Raw genomic sequence first — 13,359 nt, 5'->3', positions numbered from 1 at the left:
AGACAAGCTCGAGCACGACTTGTGAGGCTCTTTCTTTCCACCATGACTGTACATGGTAACGACTAAAACAAGAGAAAAAGTTTTACCTGAAAACATTTAACAGCAAAGTTAAATAACCAATCAGTGCGCCGATTAGAGGATGTTGAAAATATACGTTTACCTTCTCAGTTTATCCCACCAGTGCCCGGTGATTTCCCCGAGCAAGTGCGTGTCCGCTAAAAACATGGCTTTCAAAGGCGACTGGGGTGCTACTTTGTGGTCTCTCTCGGCTGCAGTCGTCACTTCCGGCCAGGTGCAGCGATGCATCACGAGGTAGTAAATCAAAAATTCACAAAAGACCAATAACAAGAGTATGTACAACAAAAGTGGAAGAAAAAAGAGCCCGCATTTCTTCAGACGGAGGTTCTTATTCTCGGCAAGGCCCGACCTAGGGGAAGCCATGGGTTCTCAAGGTCACCTCAGGAGTAGAATGAACGATGTACTCCACACCACGATGGGGTCTCCGCCACACTTCATTGAAGAATTTCTGTATGAAAATGGGTGTTTTAATAATGGAAAAAATGTTTTTTATGTTGTATTCATGTTTCGGCATAATTGCAAAAACATACATTATTCAACATCAACTACGCATTTTGGATGCATAACCAAGGCTCCAGGAATTATGTAATTCTGCGGCATTTTCGTCTTAATCATGGGTCTGCCACCTAATGTAGCATCTAATGCATAATTTGCCAATTCTACCAAAAAATCGTTTCCACCTCAAGAGGAGCATACCTTACAAGTCAAAAAGTGCTACATGTAGTTCCACATAGTGGCAGATTCATACTGGCAGACTCTTTGTAAAGACCAACAGATAACCTTACAGTTGTGTTTGCTGTATTCAGGTGTTAAACAGGTGCCAATGAGGTGTAACTTAAGAACACTGCACCGGTTATACAACATAATTTTCCTTTTCGTGATGCATGCATTTATCAAACTGCCACATAATTTAGTCCTTCGCTGCTGCACAATTCCAGTGGGCCTAGGTACAACATATGTACACATATCCATTAATCAGGGAGACTGGCCTGCCATTTCACAACAATGGGAACCTTTCTCTTCTTTATGAAGAGTGGTAATAAGATACTCCATCTCCCTGGGAAAATTAACTGACAATGAATTTTGACAAAAGATTTTACAGAGAAGGGGTTTCACCACCATACTATCTCCTGTCCTTACTTCTGAAAGCACTGTAAAAGTAAGTGAATACCTCAAAGCACTGTATGATGCTCTTCGATAACCAATTGCATTTATATAAGTGAACACCACTTTTTTTTCCAAATTGAAAATCGCAAAAAAAAATCATGAATCCCCAAGTTCAAGAAGCTAGAATCAGAATTTATGCACATGCTTATATGTTATCAGCACATAAAATCTCAGCTTCAAAATCTATATTTATTTGGCTGATTAGATTAAAGGCTATGAGATGACCCTATTTTTAGCTGATCTTTTAATATTCACAAAGCTGCTAATGTTTAATATGCCTTTTAAATTATTTATTGCAATACGAATGTTTTTACTGTAACCTACCCTATAAAATGTAACTCTATGAATTGTGGTTTTTATATTTTGTAAGTGCTTTTATGATATCTTGCATATCGAAATAAAGCTTTGAACTGAAACATATTTATTTATGGAATTTTGTAGATCACTGGATTATTGCTTTCCAGACACCCAACAATGATAAGAAAAGCCTCCCATATTTTAGTCTTGATTAACATATATTCAAAGCACAATAATTTTTTAAAAAAGAAACAAAGCAATATACAAAAAAAGCATGCAAACCTATCAAGACAGTAAGAAATAAGTGCAGACTTGAGAAATATACATCCCATGATAATTATTTTCATTTGTATTTATGACATTTATTTTTTTGCCATTTCCATCTGTATCTATCCATATTTATTTTTTGCTCTTTTTATCTGTATTTATCCATATTTATTTTGGGTTTTGTGGAAAAAGTAAGCTGAGATTAGTAGATTTCCACATTTATTTAACCGATAAGGGGCAGATTCTAATCTTGCTCGGAAAGGCTCCGAACGCGATCCGGCCAGAAAAAGTACGAGCCGTATGCGTATACTCCGCCGGACTCGTACAGCTGTACGAGAGAGCAAGTACGATGTGATAAGCGTAAAATCACCGACCAAATTCTTTCCGGGTCCGAACGCTCCATTCACCTCATCCATAAGCAAACCGTGCCGCACAATGGAGGTGATTTACAACCGAGTCAGTACGATGCACGCGTCGGACAGCCAAATCAAGCCGGAGTTTCCGGTTCACAAAAGGTCCGGGAAGCTGCCTTTGGGGGTCTGCATCGGACCCCCCGTCACCCGCAGCCTTACGACTCGGACACAGGGAGAGACCCAAGGGTCTCCCCAACACAGGCATGTATGGTGCGGATGGCACCGACACGTACCCACTGTAGGGGGAGCCCTTGTGCGAGACGTACCCATTCAGTCAATCGGAGCTCATGTACGCCTCGTACGACCGGCTCCCATTGACTTCTATGGGAGTCCAACTGAACCGAGTCCGGCAGCATGCGGCCGCATCGTACTTGCTCGGTCAGACTGCAGGAGTCCGGCTCGGTCGGAAAACACTCCGGTTACGGCTCAGTCGGAGAGCCCAGATCGAAATCGGCCCCTAAGTAGGAACTAATGCTTGAGTGTCTGCCAGGTTTCAGTGCTGTGAACTACCACAGAAGATAAATCAGTGCACTAATAGCAAAATATGAACATTTCAGTATCAACCTTATGCATATCTACTGCTGTTAAAGCTTCTTCACTAAAATTCCTTTCTTTTTTAACCCCCTTATCTCTCAATCCTCATATCTAGTGGCCCGGTAGTCATGGCAGACTGTATTTAGAATTACTCAAAAAGTAACCCACCTTTAGTTTAATCCACATTTAAAAATAAATACAGACACAAAAATGAATGTTTTCTGTCTGTATTAATCTGTAAAAATGGATAACAGGGAGCCTTAATCATAATACAAGGTAAAAAGCACATCTGTATGCATTTAGGAAACAACCATGGCTTATTAAAAGAGAAGGGTTTTACTCTCTATATTAAATGGTAGGAAGTAACTAAGTGCTTGATTAAGAGTCTGGCGGTCTTCGACTGCCAGACTTGCGGTGGTGATCCTTTATTTTATTTATGGGTTTATATAGCGCTAGAATCGACTCCCGAAGGAGTATCTCTGCGCTCAATCAACAGAAAAACGACGTGGATGGGCCGGAGGTCCTAGGAAAATGCTAGGTTTGAAACAAAAAGGTTTTTAACAGTTTCCTAAATGCAAAGTGATCCGTACATAACCTTAGAGTGGCAGGGAGTTTGTTCCAAAGGCAGGGGCCAAGGTAGGAAAGAGCCTTTCCACCCAGTCTTGCCCTTCTAATGGGGGGAACTTGAAGAAGGGATTGATTGCTAGAGCAGAGAGCACGTACTGGGGCGTAGGGAACAAATTTCTTGCCAGATACTTGGGGCCCAGGTCATGTATACCCTTGTGAACGACACAACAGGTTTTTAATTTAATCCGTCGGCGGATAGGCAGCAAATGGAGCTTATCCAACAGAGGGCGTGATGGAGACCTAGGTGGTGCATTCAGGACTAACTTCGCAGCAGTGTTTTGGACAACCTGAAATCTGCTAAGTAAGCAGTCATTCGCTGAGATCAGTAGTCCATTACAATAATCCAGGCAACTGAGCACCAGAGCCTGGACGAGGGTTTTTCTGGTAGAATCCGGTAGTAATGGGAACACTCTTCGGAGTAGTCCAATTACATGAAAACAGGAGCCAGCTGTTTGGTTGACATGCTCTTTTAGGGATAAACCTTGATCCAAACGGACACCCAGGTTTTCCATCACCTGCTTGGGGATGGGGACGGGGCCCAGATCTAATGGCCACCAGTCCGGCGTCTACAACAGTGTGGCTTCCCCAAAGAGCATCACCTCTGTTTTCCCTACGTTGCACTGCAGGAAATTCGAAGCCATCCATTGCGATACTGCCCTCATGCCATCTGAAAAATACTGTTTAACAGCCTTGGTTAATGTCTTAAATGGGCAGAGAAGCTGAGTGTCGTCAGTATACGACACAGGGATGAATCCGTATGACCTCATGGAGACATGTTGAAAAGTGTGGGGCTCAAACATGAGCCCTGCGGCACCCCCTTGGTCAGCTCCAAAGGTGCAGATCGGAATGAGCCCATACTGACACTTTGTGTGCGGCCAGATAAAAAACTCCTCATCCAAGACAACGCCGAACCCCCGAGCCACACCTCTTCCAAGCGGCTGAGCAGGACATCATGGGATATCGTGTTGAACGCTGCGGCTGCTGTCTTACAAAGCAGCCTTTTGGCCCGCTGCGCCAGGGAACCACTGTTCCGTGGTTGTGGCGCAGCAGACAGGGGTATTCAATATGCAAAGTGCGCCCGCCTCGGTCCGCGAGCATATTATGAGTTTTCCCCCCGCCAGCCTTTTCATGGTGGTGAGCCCACCATGAAAAAGGCTGCCAGTGGAGAAACAAGAGGAACCCTACAGGGCCCCCATGCACCCGCCGCCATGGGGATGCATTCAGGGGGGCACAACATGTGCCCTCCTGTTTGCATGCACCCCAAGTTCCTGAACGGCATGGACTTCACAGTCCATGCCGTGCCAGAACTTCTTTTGCATTCCCCTTGCAGTGCCCATTTTCAGGAGACCGCTGTGGAAATGGTAAACGAAAAGCCTGCCAGACAAGTTGTACTCGTATTCTGTCGGGTGGGCCACGCTGGCTTTGGTGGAGCTGTACTGACTCAGAGCCGGCGCAACACCACCAAAGTCGCAATCAGCCCTAAACTCCTTGGTGGAATTTGGCAAAGAGTTCCATATGTTTGAGTTCAGAAATATGAAGGAGTGAAAGCCCACATCTTGGCCCAGCTAAGCGTAGTTTGTTTTCAGACCGTAAAGCTTTACTCAAGAGTTTGGACCCAGCCATATGCAAAACACCAATAGCAACGGGGACCCATACACAGTCACCAATCCGCCCCAGGACTTACCTAATGATTTTTGTAGTCTACATTCTTCTTCTCCTGACATTTTAGTTTTTTCTACTGAACAGCCATTTTTTGTTAATCCGACTCGCTTGTCCCATTGTGGATTGAGCGCCGCAGTCGGACTGGAATGGCTGTGTGGTCACCATGTTATTGGAGACGCTTCATCTGGTTACAGAGGCATCGATTATTTATGCTGCATGCCCTGTTGCCAAGATGCTCATTTTCTTTTCCCGCTTTGGAAGGATTCAGACGCCAGCTATCTTTCCTCTCTTTCCTGCCTTGCCGTTGCTCACTGTTCTTTTTGAGAAGATCGACGAAGTGCTCCTCCTCTTACTTCTTAGACAGCTTTCACACCTGGAACCCGTTCTTCGTGAACAGCTGACGTGGTGCTGTTCTCAGCTGTTTTGGTTCCGCTATTTCTCCTACTCCATAAGCCAGGAAGTGCAAGACTCTTCTTACTTGCATTGTGCTCATTTTTTGCCTGTTTATTCCTTCCCCTTGGTCAGTGCACTGAACCATAAGTATCATAGTTTATTTTGGGGGGCTCGCTTCTATGAACACATTCAATGAGGAGTCTTGTTTTTGTTTCCACCCTATTTTTTCATTGTCTGTTTTTGTTTTGATATGAGACTGGGTTTACCTATTTCCCCATCGACTGCCTTGTTGCGATTCAGATGAAGGGCCTTAATCCTGCTTATCAATGCTTCCTATGCTATTACTATGTTATTAATAGGAACCCTATTTGGACCCGCTCCTATGGATTAATGAGAGCCTTTGGTGCTTTGCTTCCTATGGATTTTGGGTGTTTTTTGAGAGGTTAATCGCTAACACAGATGGATGACCATTGTCCACGCATATGGACATATATTGAGAGACTGAATCTACCTTGTATGAATGTTATATACGCTTGTGGGAGCGCTCGGCAGAACATAAATCTAGGAGGCCTGAGATGTTTGTTTATCTTGGCGTTAATTTTGTGGACGACACAATACAAATGGATCGGTATCACGATTGACAAGTCTTTCTCTGGTCTCTTTGGGTTGTTGTATTCTTCTGGTGATGGCCGTCTTCTTCTCTGTTTCTGCTTTCTTTCAGGTGTGCCTTCTGCAGTTGGTCGTCCCCGGTTGCTCCAAGAAGAAACCACTGACAGAACGGTAGTTGCATGTGGAGGGGTTTACTAAAAAGGAATAGGTACCATCACCACACCCCTGGGTGCAGAGTATCTGACTATCTCTTTATTTAAGGTGGGACAAAAAAAAGAAGAAAGAAAGAACGAAAGAAAACTATCTATTCCTCTTTCCCCTGCCTTCTTCCTAACTACTCTTCTACCTCTGCGTAGAGAGGATGGAATGCCGTTAAGGTAAACGAGAGGATAGGCAAAACTGGACTCCCAACAATCCTTTCACAATATGCCCTCTCTGCAGGGTTGTTTATGGGTTCCTGGTATTCATTTCAATTTATTCCTTGTTCCTCTTCCACTCCCTTCACAAAAACAACAAATTAAATATAACGGGGAAAAAAATTGCCAGTCGTTTCGGCGGGGTGATGGAGGCCGATGTTGGCGAGAACCTAGAAAATGACGTTCTGTGTGCTATCTTTTTACCCGTGCGTCCCTTCGGTTGCAATTAAATATCATTCCCTTAATTACCTCCCTCCTTTCCTCTTGCTCCCGTAGTTTCCCACCCCTGCACCCACACGTACCGTGCCAGCCTCAACTCTCCTGAGTTTAGGCAGGGAGTCAGGCTTCCCAAGGGTGACCACCACTCCTCGCGCCACATCTCTGAGATGTCGTCATCTTCCGGGAGTTGTCTCGTTTCTGTTTCCTCTTCCTCTTCCTCAGCTCATTTGGCGCTCATGCTCGTCTTCCTTTCATCGGGATCCAGGCTGCTTTTCTATGTGTCTTCGGGGTGCCGCCCCCTTCCTTCCCCGCCCGTTCCCTTTGTCCACCCACCACCAGCTTCCGTCTTCCCATGGTGATTGGTTCTCTGGGTTGAGAGCTCCGCCCCTCCTTTCGTCAATGGCTCTGTGTGGTCTCCATTAACGCGGTGTTTTTCTCCTCTGTTGCACGAAAGGCGTTGCTGGTGCCATCCGTCTCGTTTTTCAGGCTGGAGTAAAAAAGGTAGGCAAATAGCGGTTGGTGTTAACTGGTTCTGTTTTGGTAGGGGGATAGTGTAGCTGCGGGGAGGGGGAGGGGGAGTGGGGGATCGCCTACCTCACAACACTCCTAGCTCCTTTTCACATTTTTGGTTCTTTTTTTTAAAGGACACATTGATGGAGCACCTTCCCTTAGGCAAGTGATAAGTCCTGGGGGAAAATCTCATCCAAAGCACCTACCTTAAAGGAACCACTGTAGGTCATAAATAATCCTTCCCTTGTTTCCCTATTTCCCCCCTTTCATCTGGTGGTTTACCGCCCACGTCTGTTCTTTAGTCAGCAAGGAGGATTACCCACTCGGTGACAGGATGGATTTTCTCCATTCCTGCAGTACCGGGCCTTCAGGTGAGTGAGCCCTTGACACTGAGAACGGTTCAGGCCTGTCATATTAACTCAAAAGATAAGATAAAATGGGCTGCTCAGGTATAAACAAATTGGATCTTAGATTGTCATGTTCCCCAGGAATATTTAGGGAAAGTTTGTTAAATAACAGTTTTAGACATAATAGCAATAGGAAAGAAATAGATACCCAACAGGAGAATTTCAGGCTAGACCTTGGTCAAGATGGTAACCTTTTAGACAGTGGTCTTATAACCAAGAACCTTCAATGCTGCCAAGATTGTAACCTATGAGGCCCTGGTAATATGACCAATTGGGTTAAATAGAGTACAACTCCCCAAGACCTTCCCTTATCCTGTGATATGGATGTGTCCCCACTTCATCTTCCTCCATGCTGGAAGTAATGATGTTGATGCAAAATACTTTACAAGGGATCTTTGTGGCAATAGTCTTAAATACAGATACTTTGAAAACACAAAGTGTACCTCCAGACAATAACCATCGAATTGCGACAAATCAATCCCTGTATGCCCTCTCTTGCACAGCCAGTGGAGAGTGCAGTAGGGAAAGGAGAATGGGGGAGGGGCCTGGAGGTAGTACTATCGCTGGAGGAAGCACCCCCCTCTGTGTATATATATTTTAAAACATCTGATGCCTGTTCAAAAGATATAGATAGTTCTCAGCTTTCCAAAATACCATCTTAGGAAGACTGAGGCAGAGAAGGAGAATAACAGGAGCAAAAAGGGAAAGGGTGAAAAGGATAGGCCTAGCTAGGTAAAGTAAAGAAAGGTTTACACCCCTAAAACCCTGCAAGAAAATATTAAACCTCTAGGCAAAAGAGTGATTAAAGATGACATTGCAAGAAGCCAGTAAGAGGAGAGCATAGGTTTATAAAACTGTGCACAAACAAATACTAGAGTAATAAATTACAGTGTAGCCCTTGAAGAAAAGGGACAAGAAAAACAGAAATTAAACGCATTTGGAGTGGGTCCAACTGTAGTAACAACCATTTGCAATGCAATAGATCTCGCATTGGTGAAAGCTAGAGCTGTTATTGTTGAAAATGACAATATTTTTTAATTTTATTTTTTGTATGCAGTGGAGCGAAATGCAACTTAGGTAAGGAAGCGGCCGCCATTACCGAAGCTGGCACCCCATGCATGCTGTGTCCTTAATGAAGTAAATAGTTCTCGGAACTGGTAATGAAAGATCCTGAGTTTGGACACAGTAAAAGATCAAGTCCTCATGGGTGGTAACAAATGGAGACAAGGCAGTAACGTGGAGGGACTAACAAGCATCATAATGAATCGGAAGCCAGCATTTACCAAGGACAATTACACCAGCCAAAGAAAATTATGGGGGGAGAATGGCGAGGCTAACACAGCATACTCTACTACTGCATGCCTCGCAGAGCGAGCAGCGCCAGATGTCTCCATATCACATGGGGCACCATGTTACAGTCCTAGGCACTAGTTCAACAAGGCTTGGTTTTCAAGCTGTGTTAGTCCATTTGGATCACCTGAAATGAGCCAAGACTTCAACTCCCAGATGCACCAGGTTGTTTATGAAAGGCTTGTGACAGTAAAAAGATGTCCCTGATGAGAGAGGGGGGGTCATCTGGAAACCTTTTTTTTGTTGGTTTATTGTTAAAATAGGAGAGTCACTCCACATATATTTTAAGTCCAAAATTATTGTATAATCAACATTGATGTAGTGTATTCACTCTGGTGGGGTATTTGAGGCTCAGTGTGCCATGTCAACCCTTTTTATGACACTTAGTGCAACATGGAGTGCAGAAATTAGATGCACTGTGATCACAACAGCGCTGTCATGGGAGTAAGAATAATGCACTTGCTATATGTGACTATAAGCAATAGCTATACACCACTGCCCTAAGGAAGCAGTGTGTTTCGGAATGAAGCGCATTGGCTGTACTTTGGAATAATTTAATAGAAATATTTAATACATGGACCGCGGGCAGGTGCCAGGAGGCGATTTCACAAGGGCATTATATGCCAGAACCGGCCGATTTCCCCTCGTTGGACTGACGGCTTATGCGGTGCAGGTGTGGCACACGGCTAATCGGCACCTTAAATGGGACGGGAAACTCACACTTGCTACCCCATTTGTGGAACTCGGAGAGACTGGGCAGCCTGTGGAAATCAAAGGGGTTTGACAAATGGGATCTAATCGGGGTCATGCAGATTAAGGATATTTGGGGAAAGGACACAGTTCTCACGTTCAGTTCCCTCCAAGAAAAGTACCATCTCCAGGAGAGTGAACACTACAGCTACCTCCAAGTTAGACATGACTTATTTACACATATTCCAAGGGGCACTACACTTCCGGAGGCCTCCCCACTGGAAGATCGAGTGTTAGACGGTCATCTCCCGGAAAAGACCATTTTGTTAATATATAAAAAACGTATCAATAATATGGGGGACACGCTGGCAACCGTTAGAACGCAATGGGGCGCCAATGAATTGGAGTTAGATGATGAGGACTGGAGGGAGGCAGTCTCCTCTTCAAAGGTAGTGGCTATTCAAATGAAGCTCAGGCTAGTACAATTAAAGATTCTTCACAGGTCATATGTCACTGGGCCCCGGCTGGTACACATGGGTCGTGCGGAGAGTGGGGGATGCGGGGAGCTTGGAACCTTCATGCATATTCTGTGGCTGTGGAACAGAATCGTCCCCTACCTCCTTTGAGCGAAGGCATAGCATGAGCTCCCTGGTCTCTGAACCCGACCCTACCGACGCGGACTCCACCCCTTTCTCCTCCCTTGCAGGAACCTATGGAAACAAACGAAAGACCGGAAGCACCTTGTTGCGACCACGGAAGTCCCTCCCTCGATACCGACCCGGAACTCGGAAAAGCCGACAGAAGCGAGAAAAGAGCAGTCAAGGCGGCGGACTCGTGGCAGGAGACAGCGTGCGGAGAACCTGAGGCGGAGAGTGGAGGTAGCGTGTTCGAAGGAGAAGAGAAGACCGGAGGCGAAGACGAGGACATCTGGACCGAAGACTGGTGGAGTCCCCAGGAGGTGGCTGGAGAACGGCCGCAACTCGCGGGAGAGTTGCGGCGGGGCATGCGAGTACCCTGTCTCCTGGCTCCCAGGTTGATTTGTATATTGGTGTACATAAAGTGTCCCCTCACTTTGTAGAGCACTATTCGCACTGTATATATTGTATAACCATGTCACGAACCCGGTAGCATAGAGAACCCCCCACCTACCCCTCACCACTTCCACCCTCTTCCTTCCCGTTCTTTCATATTCCAATTCCTACCCTTACCTTACCGTCCTGTCCCTCACGCTTGCTTTACCCTCCACACCCCCCTGGTGTTGGTGACAGTACTCAGGCAGTCCTACATTTGAGGACTAATCGCCCTGTTATCTCTCTCTCCTTTATATACCTCCGAGGACCACGGGGACCTACCTGGAAAAGAAGGATCTACTCCAGAGACGTCCAGCCTAGCGGAGTCCTTCACGGACCTTCCCCCTTCGACATCCCGACGACTCTACTCCAAGGAACATTCCCTTCATCCCAACCCTCTGCTTCTTTACCTTCCAAACCCCTGACTTTGAGAAAAACAATAAACTAAGCTACGTCATAGCTCACTATATCCGGCCTCCACGCCTGTTATTCCCGTCCGCCCGAACCACTAGCCCACAGTGGCATTGTGCATAGATACAGGATTATTGGGGTACAATTCATGGCACGATGCGAGAGCTGCTGGGGGTGGAGATAGCTCTGGAGGCTCGAAGGTGTATCCTGAATGTTTGGGAGCCTACGGATTTGAGTGCGTATGGGAGACAATGTGCGACCCTGGCATATATGCTAGCCAAGCGCAACATTGCTCAGCTGTGGGGTACCAGTCAACTGCCCCGGGTCGAGAGGTGGACGGAGGACCTGGACTGGTGTATGTACAGGGAGAGGTCGGTCTACGTTGCTAGGGGCTGTCCTGCGAAGTAGGGGAAAGTTTGGGGAGCGTGGAATAACTATTGTGGTGATATTTGTGTTCCTCCAGTTGGTCAGGAAGACGCTGAAGCGCATGGGTCCCTGTGATCCCTTAATGTTATTCTATATGTATTATCTTGTACTACGAACATGTATATATGACAAATGTGGGAGAGGCGTATGTCACCTAATGTTTTTCTTTGTCATTTTGTTAATAGAAAGATATTTTTCTAATAAAAAAAGAATATTTAATAAAAAAATCACTTTTAGCATAAATACTCCAACAATGTGGATGGACTTTATTCATTGTTTGGAAGAGTCATGAATCAGGACTTGAATTGAATACGCTACTGAAATTCTGATTATGCAGTAATTTTGGACTTAGAAATATGGTTGGAGTGCCTCTCCCGTTCTATAACATTTTTGATTTCTTGGGGATCAAAGGGTTAACCGAGGAAGTAGGCACCCTTATTCAGAGACTACATTGTGTAAGTGGCAGTAACTGCAACTGTCTAAGCTTTATACAAGCCGCGGGCGCCTATTAAGTGTCTAACATCATTTTACAAGTTCACTCTATTTAATATCAACATTGCCAGGCCTATGCACAGGGGCCCAGCATCCACTGGGGCAGCAGGTGCACTGTGCAGTGGTACCAGGGCCCAGAGGCTCGAGGGGTCCAATGAACATGCATTATTACTTTCATTTATGTGATTGGATGAGCCATTCATGGGAAGTGTCACTGTGTCACTGGCAGAGACAGAGTTCTTATGTCACCAAGGCCCAGGCGTAAGTAGCTCGTCCATGCAAAGTTTTCTCTTTGCATTTTGGGACATGTAGTCCCATTTTACAACCGGATCGCTAGGGCTACAATCCGATAATGCAAAAAGGAAACATGAACTGGATGAAGTGGTCACACCTGGACCTAGGACATTTTAGAGCAATCTGTTGGTAAAATTAAATAAAAGACAAACTGGCAGATGCATCAACGTAAATACCTCCCGGTAAAACAGCGAATCGGTAAAACAGGCCGATACCGAACGCAAAACCAGAAAATGCTATGCATCAAACAATCAATCGGTAAAAAATAAAGAATCGCTAATAACCCCCCGCTGTAAATTACCGAAACGCAAAACAGACAATCGGAATTACCGAACCCCAAAGCTGACCTCGGTAATACCGAATCGCTAATAAAGAATCGCAATGGTGTGCATGAAAAGTCGCTAATACCGAAAATCCCAAAAATCGCTATTTAGCATGAGCAAATTAAGGGGAATCACAATCAGGAGGTAAAGTAAACGGAAGGACAGAAAAAAAAATTACAACCCCCAACTGCAGGTGCTCACAATCAGTAACCCTTCAAAAAAGCCCTGGGAAACCCCACATGTCAACCAAAATGGCTGCCCTCTACGTGCTTGCTAGGAGGAGGAGGATCAACGCCCAGGCCCAGCGCAGGAGGATGATCCAGGACAGGATCTTCAGGGTGCGCATCACTTTGCTGGGGCAGACCGAGGAACAGGTCTACGACAAGTATAGACTCAACAGTGCCATGATAATGCGCCTAATAGCAGACCTGGAACCATTACTGCAGCACGAGACCCGTAGGACCAACGCCATACCAGCCCATGTGCAGGTCTTATGCTGCCTGCACCTGCATGCGTCTGGAAGCTTCCAGGGGGTAATAGCTGAGACTGGAGGCGTGTCGCAAAGCGCTTTATCACGCTTCTTCCACCGGTTCCTAGAGGCCGTGCTGACATTAATTAATCGCCACATCACTATCCCCACAACCCCCCAGCAGCTGACCCGCACCAAACGGGAATTCTACCAGGTGGCACAATTCCCCCATGTC

At 45.7% G+C, this 13,359-nt stretch overlaps 1 protein-coding gene across 1 annotated transcript in view; it reads right to left on the bottom strand.

Moving 5' to 3' along the window:
- MPPE1 (metallophosphoesterase 1) overlaps positions 1–13,359 on the bottom strand; it is a 736,638-nt gene that overhangs the window by 660,832 nt on the left and 62,447 nt on the right. Inside the window, exon 2 of the mRNA XM_086965256.1 lies at positions 161–526. Coding sequence (XP_086821382.1) covers positions 161–441 — 281 coding nt within the window. The 5' untranslated portion in view covers positions 442–526. The remainder of the gene's footprint in view (positions 1–160; positions 527–13,359) is intronic.

Source organism: Lissotriton vulgaris, chromosome 4_1 (genome assembly GCF_964263255.1).
Source record: "Lissotriton vulgaris chromosome 4_1, aLisVul1.2, whole genome shotgun sequence".
NCBI lineage: Eukaryota > Metazoa > Chordata > Amphibia > Caudata > Salamandridae > Lissotriton > Lissotriton vulgaris.
This window is presented reverse-complemented; position numbering and strand designations above follow the sequence as displayed.